This window comes from Papio anubis, unplaced genomic scaffold, assembly GCF_008728515.1.
Source record: "Papio anubis isolate 15944 unplaced genomic scaffold, Panubis1.0 scaffold725, whole genome shotgun sequence".
Classification (NCBI taxonomy): domain Eukaryota; kingdom Metazoa; phylum Chordata; class Mammalia; order Primates; family Cercopithecidae; genus Papio; species Papio anubis.
The window spans coordinates 1-14,156 of NW_022167470.1; the positions used below are offsets into that span (position 1 = coordinate 1).

The following is a 14,156-nucleotide window of genomic DNA, read 5'->3' on the forward strand; positions in this document are numbered from 1 at the left end:
GGGGCTGGCCCCCGTCAGAGACAAGCCTGGGCAACATGGTGAAACCCCGTCTCTAAAACAAAATTTAAAAATTAGCTGGGCATGGTGGCACACACCTATAGTCCCAGCTACTTGGGAGGCGGAGGCTGGAGAATCGCTTGAACCCGGGAGGCGGAGGTTGCAGTGAGCCGGGATCGGGCCACTGCACTCCAGCCTGGGCAACAGAGCGAGACTCCGTCATAAAAAAAAAAAAGGAAAAATAAAAAAAAGAATTAGGCCGGGCGCGGTGGCTCAAGCCTGTAATCCCAGCACTTTGGGAGGCCGAGACGGGTGGATCACGAGGTCAGGAGATCGAGACCATCCTGGCCGACACGGTGAAACCCCGTCTCTACTAAAAAATACAGAAAACTAGCCGGGCGAGGTGGCGGGCGCCTGTAGTCCCAGCTACTTGGGAGGCTGAGGCAGGAGAATGGCGTGAACCCGGGAGGCGGAGCTTGCAGTGAGCTGAGATCCGGCCACTGCACTCCAGCCTGGGCGGCAGAGCGAGACTCCGTCTCAAAAAAAAAAAGCTACAATAACCAAGACAATATGGTGATGGCATAAGGATAAACATGGAGAGTTCAGAAATGAAACCTTTATGGTCACTTGATTTTTGACAAAGGTAAGGGGCGATTTTTTTAAATTTTAAATTTTTTGCAAATACACATGGTCTCGCTGTGTTGCCCAGGCTGGTCTCGAACTCCTGACCTCAGGTGATCCTCCCAACTCAACCTTCCCAAAGTATTAGTATTACAGATGTGAGCCACCAAACCTGGTCGACAAGGCAATTTAATGAGGGAAAGAATGGTCTTTTCAATAAATTGTGCTGATGTAGGTGAATTTCCAAATGCAAAACAATAACTTTAGACCCTTACTATACACCACACGTAAAAATTAAAATAGATAACAGTGTGGTCATTCCTCAAAAAATTAAACACAGAATGACCATGTGATCTAACAGTTCCATTTCCTGCTATATATTCAAAAGAATTGAAAATAGGAACTCAGAGACTTGGACACCGATGTTCATAGCAGCATTACTCACAATAGCTTTGGAAATAACCCTATGTCCATTGACAAATGAATATATAACATGTGGTATATACACACAATGAAATGTTATTTTAGCCTTAAAAGGAAGAAAAAAAATTTTTTTCTTAGACCTAGTCCTGCAGATAAAAAGATAGGAAATTCTGACACATGCTATTAACATCCACTCACCTTGAGGACATGCTAAGTGAAATAAGTTAGTCACAAAAAGACAAAAACTGAGGCCAGGCGCAGTGGCTTCATGCCTGTAATCCCAGCACTTTGGGAGGCCGAGGCAGGTGGATCACCTTAGGTCAGTTGAGACCAGCCTGGCCAACATGGTGAATCCCCATCACTACTAAAAATATGAAAAATTAGCCAGGCGTGGTGGCACACACCTGTAATCCCAGCTACTCCGGAGGCTGAGGCAGGAGAATCGCTTGAACCTGGGAGTCGGAGGTTGCAGTGTGCCGAGGTCATGCCATTGCACTATAGCCTGAGCAACAAGAGTGAAACTCTGGCTCGGAAAAGGAAAAAAAAAGGACAAAAACTGTATGATTCCACTAATATGTGGTACTTCAAAATCAGACAGAAAGTAGAATGTGGTTTTCTGAGGGTAGGGAGACTGGGGTGTTATTGTTTAATGGTACAGTTTCAGTTGGGGATGATGAAAAAGCTCTGGAGATGAATAGTGGTGATGGTTGCATAGCAGCATGAATGTCCTTAATGCACCTGAACTGTATACTTTAAAATAGTTAAAATGCTCAATTTAATGTTATATGTTTTACTATACTGTTTTTAGAAGGGTGGTAATCCTAAATAAGAGCCTAAACTATAATGTTTCAGAGAGAACATGGGGGGAAATCTTAGTGACCTTGGGGTAGGCAAATATTTATTAGCTACACCACCAAACACACAGTCCATGAAAGAATAAATTGATAATAGAGTGAGTTTTCACTTCATCAAAATTAAAAACTTTTGTGCTTCAAAGGACACTATGAAGAAAATGAAAAGATAACCCAAAGAATGTGAGAAAATATTTGCAAATCATGTATCTGATAAAGGTCTAGTATCCAGAATATGTAAAGAACTATTATAACCCAACAATAAAAAGATAATCCAGATGTTTAAATGGGCAAAGGATTTGAATAGATATCTCTCCAAAGAGGATATACAATGGCTGATAAGCACATAAAAAGATGCTCAACATCATTAATCATCAGGAAAATGCAAATTGAAACCATGGTGAGCTACCACTTCACACCCACTATGAAGGCTATAATAAAAAAAGACAGTAACAAATACTGGGAGGACGTAGAGAAACTGGAACCCTCACATATTGCTGGTGACAATATGCATTGGTGGTCTCTTTGCAAAACGGGTGGCTGCTTAAAAAGTTAAAAATGAATTTACCATATGATGCAGCAATTTTACTCTAGTTATATACCCAAGAGAAATAAAAACATGTCATACAAAGACTTGTATGATAATGTTTATGGTATCACTGTAATAGCCCAAAATATCCATCAACTGGTAAATGAATAACCAAAATTTGTTTTCTCCATACAATGGGATACTCTTCAGCAATAAAAAAAGAACTTAAGTACTGATACATGTTAACAACATGGATGAACTTTGAAATATGCTAAGTGATAGAAGTTAAACACAAAAGACCACATATTGTATGATTCCGTTTATATGAAATTTCCAGAAGGGGATAATCTAAGAGATAGAAGAATTGTGGTTACTGTCGATAGGAATTAGGAGTAACTGTGAATGAAGCTGAGAGATTTTTTTAGGGGTGATGAAAATGTTCTAAAATTGGATTGTTCTCATGGTTATACAACTCTGCAAATTCACTAAAGCTCTCAATGAATTTTATATTTACAGCAGGTCATTTTTGAGGTATGTTAATTATACCTGAGTAAAGCTTGTGAAGAGGTTGTAAGTTTCTGTATCCTCAAATAAAGTTTTGAAATACAGCGTCAAAATTGTTTTACTTCTTTTCCTTTGTCTAGGGTCAAATGTGGTAATTTAGCCCTGCCACACATTTTATGGAAACCCAGTGATAAAACAATTTAATTATATGCTGAGATGTCAGACTCAAGTTGGAACCTGCCTAAATAAGTTGAGGAGAATATTCTCTCTTGTTTTATAATCAAATTATCTTTCCCAGCTTATAATTTGAGGACTGCAACCTATTAAATGTATACCCTGAAGCACAAAATTAGGTTGGAATAGTAATTGCAGCTTTTTGCCTCTGCCTGCAAAATCCCTATGAAGGAAAAGGAATTACTCTTTTGCAGCCTGATCTTAGTTTTCTGAAGATGTATATACTTGTGTCTTCCCTCCCAAAATTGTTTTGGCAATCTTGTACAGCATTCATACTTTTAAGTATACTATTTTAGTAGTTTAAGGATTCTCTTTTGGACACAGTCACTAAAACATTGTCTCGTAACATAAGTATTCAGATAGGATAGATGAGCTAGTAGAATATAGGCTATGAGGACAAGAACTTTGATTTGGTCAACCACTGGATGCCCAAGCCATAGAGCAGTGCATTCAGCATTTGTTAATGAATGTTTTGCTCACAAAAAATATTTTTTTTGTTTGTGTTTTTAGAGATGGGGTCTCACTCTGCCCCGCTAGAATGCAACAGTACAATCAACAGTACAACAGTACAACTGCAGCCTCTGACTCCAGGGCTCAAGCAGTCCTCCCTCCTCAGTGTAGCTGGGATTACAGGCATGTAGCACCAAGCCCAGCAAATATTTTTCTATTTTTCTTTCTTTTTCTTGTTTTTTTTTTTTTTTGGTTTGTGTTTGTTTTTTTGTTTTTTTTTTTTTTTGAGACAGAGTTTTGCTCTTGTTGCCCAGGCTGGAGTGCAATGGCATGATCTTGGCTCACTGCAACCTCTGCCTCCCATGTTCAAGCAATACTCCTGCCTCAGCCTCCTGAATAGCCGGGATTACAGGCATGCACCACCACGCCCGGCTAATTTTGTATTTTTAGTAGAGAGGGGGTTTCTCCATGTTGAGGCTGGTCTTGAACTCCTGACCTCAGGTGATCCCCTGCCTCTGCCTCCCAAAGTGCTGGGATAACAGGCATAAACCACGGTCCACGCCATTCTCCTGCCTCAGCCTCCCGAGTAGCTGGGACTACCGGCACCCGCCACCACACCTGGCTAATTTTTTTGTATTTTTTAGTAGAGACGGGGTTTCACCATGTTAGTCAGGATGGTCTCGGTCTCCTTACCGCGTGATTCACCCACCTTGGCCTCCCAAAGTGCTGGGATTACAGGCGTGAGCCACCGTGCCCTGCCTATTATTTTTGTAGAGATGAGGTCTCACTGCGTTGCCCAGGCTGGTCTCGAACTCTTGGCCTAGAGTGATTCTCCCTCCTCAGCCTCCCAAAGTGCTGAGATTACAGGCAGGCATAAGTGACTGTGCCTCACTGAAAAATATGTTTACATAGAAATTTCATTAATTTGTTTTAATCAGGTCTCTTTATCAGCCAGGCGCGATGGCTCGCACCTGTAATCCCAGCACTTTGGGAGGCCGAGATGGTCGGATCACAAGATCGAGATCGAGATCATCCTGGCTAACACGGTGAAACCCCGTCTCTACTGAAAATACAAAAAATTAGCTGGGCGTTGTGGTGGGTACCTGTAGTCCCAGCTACTCGGGAGGCTGAGGCAGGAGAATGGCGTGAACCCGGGAGGCAGAGCTTGCAGTGAGCCGAGATCGCACCACTGCGCTCCAGCCTGGGCCACAGAGCGAGACTCCATCTGAAAAAAAAAAAAATCAGGTCTCTCTATCAAGAAAAAAATGTGTATTTCTGAGAATGTCACAAGGCCTCCTTAAGCTAATAAAAAATAGTCCTCTTTCATTCACAACAGAAGAACCCTTACTGATTAATTTTTGCCATGCCCTGTTGAAGAATATTAACCCACATTCATGTTACTGTAGCTCTGAGGTTTCCAGAACATGGTCCCCAGCATTACCATTACTTGAGATTAGAAATGCAAATTGTCTGATGGGACTTCAGATCTACTGAATCAGAAACAATCAGATACTCGGGCTAGCAACCTGTTTTAACAAGCTCTCCAGGGCCAGGCACCATGGCTCACGCCTGTAATCCCAACACTTTGGGAGGCCGAGGGGGTGGATCACCTGAGGCCAGGAGTTTGAGACCACCCTAGCCAACATGGTAAAACCCCGTCTCTACTAAAAATACAAAAACTAGCTGGGCACGTTGGCAGGTGCCTGTAATCCCAGTTACTCGGGAGGCTGAGGCAGAAGAATCGCTTGAACTCGAGAGGCGGAGGTTGCAGTGAGCCAAGGTCATGCCACTGTACTCCAGACTGGGTGACAGAGCGAAGCTCCATCTCAAAAAAACAATAAAAAAAACAAAAAACAAAAACACAAGCTCTCCAGGTAATCTTATGCTTGCTAAAGTTTGAAAACCATGACCACAATTGCTAGCCTTGCTTGAAAATCTTGGAAGTACTGTGAAAGAATGAGGCAGGAGAATCGCTCATTTGAGATAAGCTTAGATTTTCAAATGTACATGTTAAGAATAACCTGAGGTATTTGTTAAATATACAAATTACCAGGCTCTTCTCTGATAATTCTAATTCATTGAGTCTAGGTTAGGCCCAGGATTTTTTTTCCTTTTCTTTTTTCTGTTTTTTTTTTTTTTTTTTTTTTGAGACGGAGTTTCACTCGTCACCCAGGCTGCCAGGCTGGAGTGCAGTGGCGTGATACCGGCTCACTGCAACCTCCTCCTCTCGGGTTCAAGCGATTCTCCTGCCTCAGCCTCCCGAGTACCTGGGATTACAGGCACGCACCACCATGCCCATCTAAATTTTGTATTTTTAGTAGAGATTGGGTTTCACCATGTTGGTCAGGATAGTCTCGGACCCCTGACTTCAAGTGATCCGCTTGCCTTGGCCTCCCAAGGTGCTAGGATTACAGGCGTGACTCACCGTGCCCAGCCCAGGAATTTGTTTCCTAACGGGTGTTCCAGGTTATTCTTATCTTGAAGGAAGTTCAAGAAACACTATGAAAGAGGATGCTATTTCCAGCCAACTTTTCCCAAGCTGTGGGAATTCCATGTCCTGCTTCTGGAGCCTAAGCACAGAGGTTCCTGTAGTTTTTTTTGTGAGCGCTGCTGAGAGAAAAGCTAGGACAACTCTTTTTTCTGGTAAACCTTCTCTGTTTTTATAGCAAATAGATAATCTCCCTTTCTTTTTTAATTTTTAATTTTTTTAAATTTTATAAATAGAGACAGGGTTTTGCCATGTTGCCCAGGCTGGTTTCAAACTCCTGAGCTCAAGCAATCCTCCCTCCTCAGCCTCCCAAAGTGCTGGGATTACAAGCATGAGCCACTGCGCCCAGCCTCTTCTCCCTTTCTGATAGTAGATTATATCAGTGTATTTTTTTGTTTGTTTTTGAGACAGTCTTGCTCTGTCACCCAGGGTGGAGTGCAGTGGTGCGATCTCGGCTCACTGCAACCTCTGCCTCCTGGGTTCAAGAGATTCTCCTGCCTCAGCCTCGTGAGGAGCTGAGAAGCAGGGATTATAGGCACCTGCTACCACACCCGGCTGCAGTTTGTATTTTTAGTAGAGACGGTGTTTCACCATGTAGGCCAGGCTGGTCTCAAACTCCTGATCTCACGTGATCTGCGCACCTTGGCCTCGCAAATTGCTGGGATTACAGGTGCGAGCCACCGTGCCCAGCCATATCAGTGTTTCTTGAGGCACAACTAGAAGACTTGTGAAGTAAAGTACTTACGCCTGTTATAGCTTGTTTTTTTTGTTTGTTTGTTTCTTTAACCATACATTCACAGTCTAAATAGAGAAAACATATCTCTCTTCATTCTTCTTTTATTTGGTCAGGATCGTAAGGTGTAATTCTATCCTTATGCCATCTGTTTAATCTTCATGATAGAATCATGAACCTAGAACATAATTATAGCACACTGGGTTATATGTAAACATTCTCTTTTGAACTTTTTTTTTTTTTTTGAGATGGAGTCTTACTCTGTCACCCAGTCTGGAGTGCAATGGTGCGATCTCTACTCACAGCAACCTCCGTCTCCCAGGTTCAAGTGATTCTCCTGCCTCAGCCTCCCAAGTAGCTGGGATTATAATAGGTGACTGCCACCATGCCTGGCTAATTTTTTATTTTCAGTAGAGACAGGGATTTGCCATGTTGGCCAGACTGGTCTCCAACTCCTGATATCAGGTGACCCACCCGCCTCGGCATCCCAAAGTGCTAGGATTACAGGCATGAGCCACCGTTCCTGGCCCTCAAAGAATAGATTTGATTTAGGCTGGGTGTGGTGGCTCATGCCTGTAGTTCCAGTATTTTGGGAGGTTGAGGTGGGCAGATTATGAGGTCAGGAGTTCAAGACCAGCCTGATCAGTATGGCAAAACCCTGTCTCTACTGAAAATAAATTAGCCATGCATGGTAGTACACGCCTGTAATCCCAGCTACTCGGGAGGCTGAGGCAACAGAATCGCATGAACCTGGGAGGCAGAGGTTGCAGTGAGATCACGCCACTGCACTCCAGCCTGGGTGACAGAGCAAGACTCCGTCTCAAAAAAAAAAAGAATAGATTTGATTTGTCCTGAAGACTTGCCAGGTAGAGCTCAGAGTAGTTGGGTGCTATCAGCTCTCTGCTTGTAGTTTGCCTGAACTTCTTAATAGAAAGGGAATTACATTCTTTGGCCCTGAAACTACTCTCAGTACCACTTCTTCCCTACCTATTCAGGTAATTGTCAGAAATGAATTGCTCATCTGCCTGAGTTCTGTGTGCAGCCTAAAAATGTTCTCTCCTCTCCCATAGGTATGGTCTGTCTGGCAGTGATGTCCTGGATAATGTAGCGTATGCTCGAGCGTTCAACACAGACCATCAGACCCAGCTCCTTTATCAAGCATCAGCCATGATGGTAGAATCTAGGTGTGTGCTCGGTGTAAGACACCAAATATGTTCTTCGAGTCCTTCCCTGAGTCTTGTAATGGCTATTTGGCCAGATTGATAGTAGCTTGAATTAGAAATGAGGAGGTTTAAGTTTAATTCCTGTTTTGACACTCTTGCTTTATAGTTTAGGTCAAGTACCTATTAAAAATGAAATCATAATCTACTTGAATTTGCTGGAAATCTTGTTAAACGGTGCATCAGATGTTAGTGCTGTGCAAATATTTTAATAAAACATCTACATACAAGGAAAACTATGAATATGAGATTTTAGGGTGGTAAAGAAGGGAGCAGAATCTGACACAGGCTAGAAATAGGCTTCACAGAATCCTTGTTTCCTGTAGGTATGCACTGCTTATTGTAGACAGCGCCACCGCCCTTTACAGAACAGACTACTCGGGTCGAGGTGAGCTTTCAGCCAGGCAGATGCACTTGGCCAGGTTTCTGCGGATGCTTCTGCGACTTGCTGATGAGGTAAGTTGTGGGATAGGGACAGAGAATGCCTACTTTCAGTGGCTGTGAATTCCAGGAACCTTGCTAGGAAGCCAAGACATCAGTGCCTGAGATCATCAAGCTCTATTAGAAAAGGAAGGAGAGAGACATTAGTCATTCGTTGCTTTGTGGGGCAAAGTGGTGGCAGTATTGAGGTTCTTGGAGTGTCTACGGCCACAAAATTGACATTTATCCTTTCCCCATCAGTTTGGTGTAGCAGTGGTAATCACTAATCAGGTGGTAGCCCAAGTGGATGGAGCAGCCATGTTTGCTGCTGATCCCAAAAAACCTATTGGAGGAAATATCATCGCCCATGCATCAACAACCAGGTAAGGTGTTGATGGGATCGATTCTTTTCAGAATGTCATGTTAACTGTGAAGTAGACATGAATATATAGTATTTTCATTTAAGCCCTGTTAAAGCTACTGTTGTATAGACACTTAGGAACTCTTGCTAATCTAATTAACATGCTCTGGTTGGTATAGATGTTTTAGTTCATAAAAGAATTAAAAACCCACAAGTGTGGAAGAATGAATATGAATAATAGAGATGCCTCTCCCTCGTTATTTAAAAAATGTTTGGGCTGGGCACTGTGGCTCACACTGATAATACCAACACTTTGGGAGGCCAAGGTGAGAGGATGACTTGAGGCCAGGAATTCGAGACTAGTCAGGGTAACAAAGTGAGGCCCCTGTCTCTACAAAAGAGGTAGCCGGTGTGGTGGCATGTGCCTGTAGTCTTAGCTACCGAGGAGACTGAGGCAGGAGGATCAGTTGAGCGTAGGAATTCGAGGCTATGTTGAGCTATGATCACACACCACTGCACTCCAGCCTGGCAAAAGATCAAGCCAGTGTCTTGAAAGAAACTTTTTCTTTTTTTAATGTTTGTTTCAGTATGGACAATCCACTGAGAGGGGCCAGGGCAAAAATTGATTCTGCCAGGTTGGAAATGCACTAAGGAAAACAGTACAGAAATATTCCTAGGGTCCTTCTAGGAAGAATACATGTCTAAAAAATTTTCAGCTCTGTTATAAAGTCAGGATGGAATTGTTTAATTATAACAAATTGGTGCTTTGGTCTGTGTCTTTGGGTCAGATTGTATCTGAGGAAAGGAAGAGGGGAAACCAGAATCTGCAAAATCTACGACTCTCCCTGTCTTCCTGAAGCTGAAGCTATGTTTGCCATCAATGCAGATGGAGTGGGAGATGCCAAAGACTGAATCATTGGGTTTTTCTCTGTTAAAAACCTTAAGTGCTGCAGCCTAATGAGAGTGTACTGCTCCCTGGGGTTCTCTACAGGCCTCTTCCTGTTGTGACTACCAGGAAAAGGCTTCCGGGAAAACAGCTATTGTATCAGTTTTTCTGATGGTGTAAACAGGAGACAGGTCAGTAATCACAAACTAATCTAAAATGTTTATTCCTTCTGTAGTGTATTAATCTCTGTGTGTTTTCTTTGGTTTTGGAGGAGGGGTATGAAGTATCTTTGACATGGTGCCTTGGGAATGACTTGGGTTTAACAAGCTGTGTACTGGACAATCTTAGTTTCCAAGAGAACTAAAGCTGGAGAGACGTGAGCCTTCTCTCACTTCTGAATTAATGGTAAAATAAAATGCCTGAGCTATGTAGCAAAGGGAATGGGTCTCTGCACAGATTCTTTTTTTCTGTCAGTAAAACTCTCAAGCAGGTTTTTAAGTTGTCTATCTGAATGATCTTGTGTAAGGTTTTGGTTATGGAGTCTTGTGCCAAACCTACTGGGCCATTAGCCCTTCACCATCTGCCTGCTTGGTCTTTTATTGCTAAGACTAACTCAAGATAATTCTAGAGTCTTAAGCATTTCAGGCCAGGTGTGGTGTCTTGTGCCTGTAATCCCAACATTTTGGGAGGCCGAGGTGGTGGATCGCTTGAGCCCAGGAGTTTTAAGTCCAGCCTGGCCAACATGGCGAAACCCCATCACTACAAAAATGCCAAACTTAGCTGGACATGCTGTGGCCCGTGCCTATAGTCCCAGCTACTTGATAGCCTGAGGTGGGAGGATCACTTAAGCCTGGAAGGTGGAGGTTGCAGTGAGTTGAGATTGTACCACTGTACTCCAGCCTGGGCGACAGAATGAGACCATGTTTCAAACAAAAAAGAAAGCAATCATTTCAGAGGCTAAGTAAACAGATTTGATTGTGAGGCTTCTAATAAAGTAATTATTAGTAGTGAATGTGCTGTTTATAGCAGTTATTCTAGTGCAAGCTATTTCAAGACAGGGTTTCCGTAATCTTTTTGGCTCTGTATAGGGGTGATCAGTTTCTATTACTTTAAGATTTGAAACCAGAAAGGAAAGTCCCACTTGCAGATGATTGTGCTTGTCTTTCAACCTAATAGAAAATAAAAGACAGACATACCATGGCTTGCCTTGTGGCTTTTTTTTTTTGAGACGGAGTTTCACTCTTGTTGCCCAGGCTGGAGTGCAGTGGCGCGATCTTGGCTCACCACAACCTCTGCCTCCTGGGTTCTAGCAATTCTCCAGCCTCAGCCTCCCGAGTAGCTGGGACAATAGATGCCTGCCACCACGCCCTGCTGATTTTTGTATTAGTAGTAGAGATGGGGTTTCACCATGTTGGCCAAACTGGTCTCGAACCCCTGATCTCAGTGATCTGCCCACCTTGACCTCCCAAAGTGTTGGGATTACAGGCACGAACCACCTCGCATAGCCCTGTGATGCTTTGTTTTAAAAGCAGTTCTAGTCTTTTTTTTTTTTTTTTTTGAGACAAAGTCTGGCTCTGTCGCCCAGGCTGGAGTGCTGTGGTGCAATCTGGACTCACTGCAAACTCTGCCTCCCAGGTTCACACCATTTTCCTGCCTCAGCTTCCCGAGTAGCTGGGACTATAGGCGTCCGCCATCACGCCCGGCTATTTTTAGCAGAGACAGGGTTTCACCGTGTTAGCCAGGATAGTCTCGATCTCCTGACTTTGTGATCCGCCCGCCTCGGCCCTCCAAAGTGCTGCGGTTACAGGCGTGAGCCACTGCACCTGGCCTTTTTTTTTTTTTTTTTTTGAGACAGAGTCTTGCTCTGTTGCCCAGGCTGGAGTGCAGTGGCACAACTCACTGCAACCTCCGCCTACCAGGTTCAAGCGATTCTCCTGCCTCAGCCTCCTGAGTAGCTGGGATTACAGGCATGTGCCACCATGCCTGACAAATTTTTGTATTTTTAGTAGAGATGCTTTTCACTATTTTGACAAGGCTGATCTTGAACTCCTGACCTCAGGTAATCTGGCCACCTTGGCCTCCCAAAGTTCTGGGATCACAGATGTGAGCCACCACACCTGGCCTGTCTTTAAAGATTAAGAATCAGGGACTGGGCCAGGCGTGGTGGCTAACATCTGTAATCCCAATGCTTAGGGAGGCCAAAGTGGGTAGATCACTTGAGCCAGGAGTTTGAGGTCAGCCTGGGCAACATGGTGAAACCCTGTCTGTACAAAAAATATAGAAGTTAAAAAAGTATTCATGCATGTTGGGATACACTTGTAGTCCCCAGCTACTCCAGTGGCTTAGGTGGGAGGATCCCTTGAGCCCATGAGGTAGCAGCTGCAGTGAGCCCTGTTCACACTACTGCACTGCAGCACGGGTGACAAAGCAAGGCTGTCTCAAAACAAAATCAAAGATTGAAAAGTAGCATTGTCAATGTCCCTGGAAGCCAGATGCCAAATGGAGTTTATGGGACTCTTTTTTTCCCTTCACTTCATTTCAGTAGTTAGCACTTCCAATCCATATCTTACCCAAAGTGCTCAGTGACCATCCAAAATGTTTTCCTGTTTTTAAAATAAATTTATTGTACAGTTAAGGTGTACAACATGATGTTATGATACTAATACATATAAGGAGGCCAGGCACAGTGGCTCACACCTGTAATGCCAGCACTTTGGGAGGCCGAGGCGGGCGTATCACCTGAGGTCAGGAGTTCGAGAACAGCCTGGCCAACATGGCAAAACCCCATTTCTACTAAAAATAAAAAACTGGCCGGGCATGGTGGCTCACACCTGTAATGCCAGCACTTTGGGAGGCTGAGGCGGGCAGATCACCTGAGGTCGGGAATTTGAGACCAGCCTGACCAACATGGAGAAACCCCATCTCTACTAAAATTACAAAATTAGCCGGGTGTGGTTACACATGCCTATAATCCCAGCTACTTGGGAGGTTGAGGCAGGAGAATTGCTTGAACCCGGGAGGCGGAGGTTGCAGTGAGTCAAGATCGTGCCATTGCAGTCCAGCCTGGGCAACAAGAGCAAAAAAAACTCCATCTCAAAAAATATATATACAAAACTTACCTGTGCGTGGTGGCACACACCTGTAATCCCAGCTACGCGGGAGGCTAAGGCAGGAGAATTGCTTGAACCCGGGAGACACAGGGTGCAGTGAACCCAGATCACACCACTGCACTTCAGCCTGGGTACAGAGCGAGACTCCATCTCAAAAACAAAACAAAACAAAACAAAAACATAAGTGTCCAATGACACTGATATCCCTGCCAGGAAGAATAAGGTTTTCAGCCTGATCTGGCTCAGGTACCTTTTCCTCTGAATGCTCATGTTATTGGTGGCTGGGCCAAGCCGCTTGTTCTCCATACAGAATAGTCAGCGTTCCTAATTAAAAAAAAAACCTTTAAAACCTCTTATTCACACCTTAATCTTTTGGTGACAGGTCTCACCTGAGCTGGCTAGGAAAAAAAAAAAAAGCTGCTCCAGCCTTCCTTGAAAGCCCTCTCAGTGCCACTGTGCAGGATGCCATCCAGAGCTTCCTAAAGGTATTGAGGGGGTGAGGGGGAGAAGAGGGATGTGGGTGACAGAAATACCAGGGTAACCTTGTTTTTCCCCCGAGGACATTATTGAGACCCTTAGTGGGAGGGTTTCTGGTAAGGGGCAATTTTGTGTTTGCCTGTTCTTTGGGAAAATCACCTGGAGACACATGGATTCCCAGACCCACCTAATCTAGGTTTTAGACCAAAAAGGAATGTTTTATTATTAGAATTGAGTGTATCTCAGGTCCTCTTTCATTACTACACCACAAAATAAATCTGAGGGCCAGGCACAGTGGCTAACACCTGTAATCTCAGCACTTTGGGAGGTTGAGGTGGGCGGATTGCCTGAGGTCAGGAGTTCAAAACCAGTCTGGCCAACATGATGAAACCCTGTCTCTACTAAAAATGCAAAAAAGTTTAGCTGGGTGTGGTGGTGTGCGCCTGTAATCCCAGCTACTCAGGAGGCTGATGCAGTGGAATCGCTTGAACCCGGGAGGTGGAGGTTGCAGTGAGCCGAGATCACGCCACTGTACTCCAGCCTGGGCAACAGAGCGAGACTCCATCTCAAAAAAAAAAAAAAAATCTGGGTTAGTGTAATAAAGACACAGTGACATTCTGGATTAAGAGGTTGGTTCTTATATGAAAGCATCTCAATTTTTTTTTTTTTTTTGAGACAGAGTTTCGCTCTTGTTGCCCAGGCTGGAGTGCAATGGCATGATCTCAGCTCGCTACAACCTGTGCCTCCCAGGCTCAGGTGATTCTCTTGCCATAGCCTCCCTACTAGCCAAGATTACAGGCATGTGCCACCATACCAAGCTAATTTTTTTTTTCCTGTAGTTTTAGTAGAGAT

At 43.9% G+C, this 14,156-nt stretch overlaps 1 protein-coding gene and 1 long non-coding RNA gene across 2 annotated transcripts; one reads left to right on the forward strand and one right to left on the reverse strand.

Annotated features, from left to right (window-relative positions):
• The first annotated feature begins 7,559 nt into the window (after positions 1–7,559).
• Positions 7,560–10,158, forward strand: LOC116273466 (DNA repair protein RAD51 homolog 1-like). Its single transcript, XM_031662532.1, has 4 exons — positions 7,560–8,014; positions 8,377–8,506; positions 8,732–8,853; positions 9,620–10,158. The coding sequence occupies exons 1-4, from the start codon at positions 7,998–8,000 to the stop codon at positions 9,741–9,743; spliced, it is 393 nt and encodes a 130-aa protein (XP_031518392.1). The 5' UTR covers positions 7,560–7,997; the 3' UTR covers positions 9,744–10,158.
• Positions 8,240–12,898, reverse strand: LOC116273467. The gene is made up of 2 exons (XR_004181800.1): positions 12,857–12,898; positions 8,240–8,608 (listed from the first exon to the last, which is right to left on the reverse strand). It is a non-coding gene; the product is annotated as an uncharacterized LOC116273467 (long non-coding RNA).
• Positions 12,899–14,156: the final 1,258 nt, after the last annotated feature.

Bases quoted from the DNA above. Each gene is read 5' to 3' on its own strand.
- LOC116273466 (XM_031662532.1), top strand. The intron at 8,507-8,731 runs GTAAGTTGTGGG...TTTCCCCATCAG, and splicing joins TTCTGCGACTTGCTGATGAG to TTTGGTGTAGCAGTGGTAAT. The intron at 8,854-9,619 runs GTAAGGTGTTGA...TCTTTGGGTCAG, and splicing joins GCCCATGCATCAACAACCAG to ATTGTATCTGAGGAAAGGAA.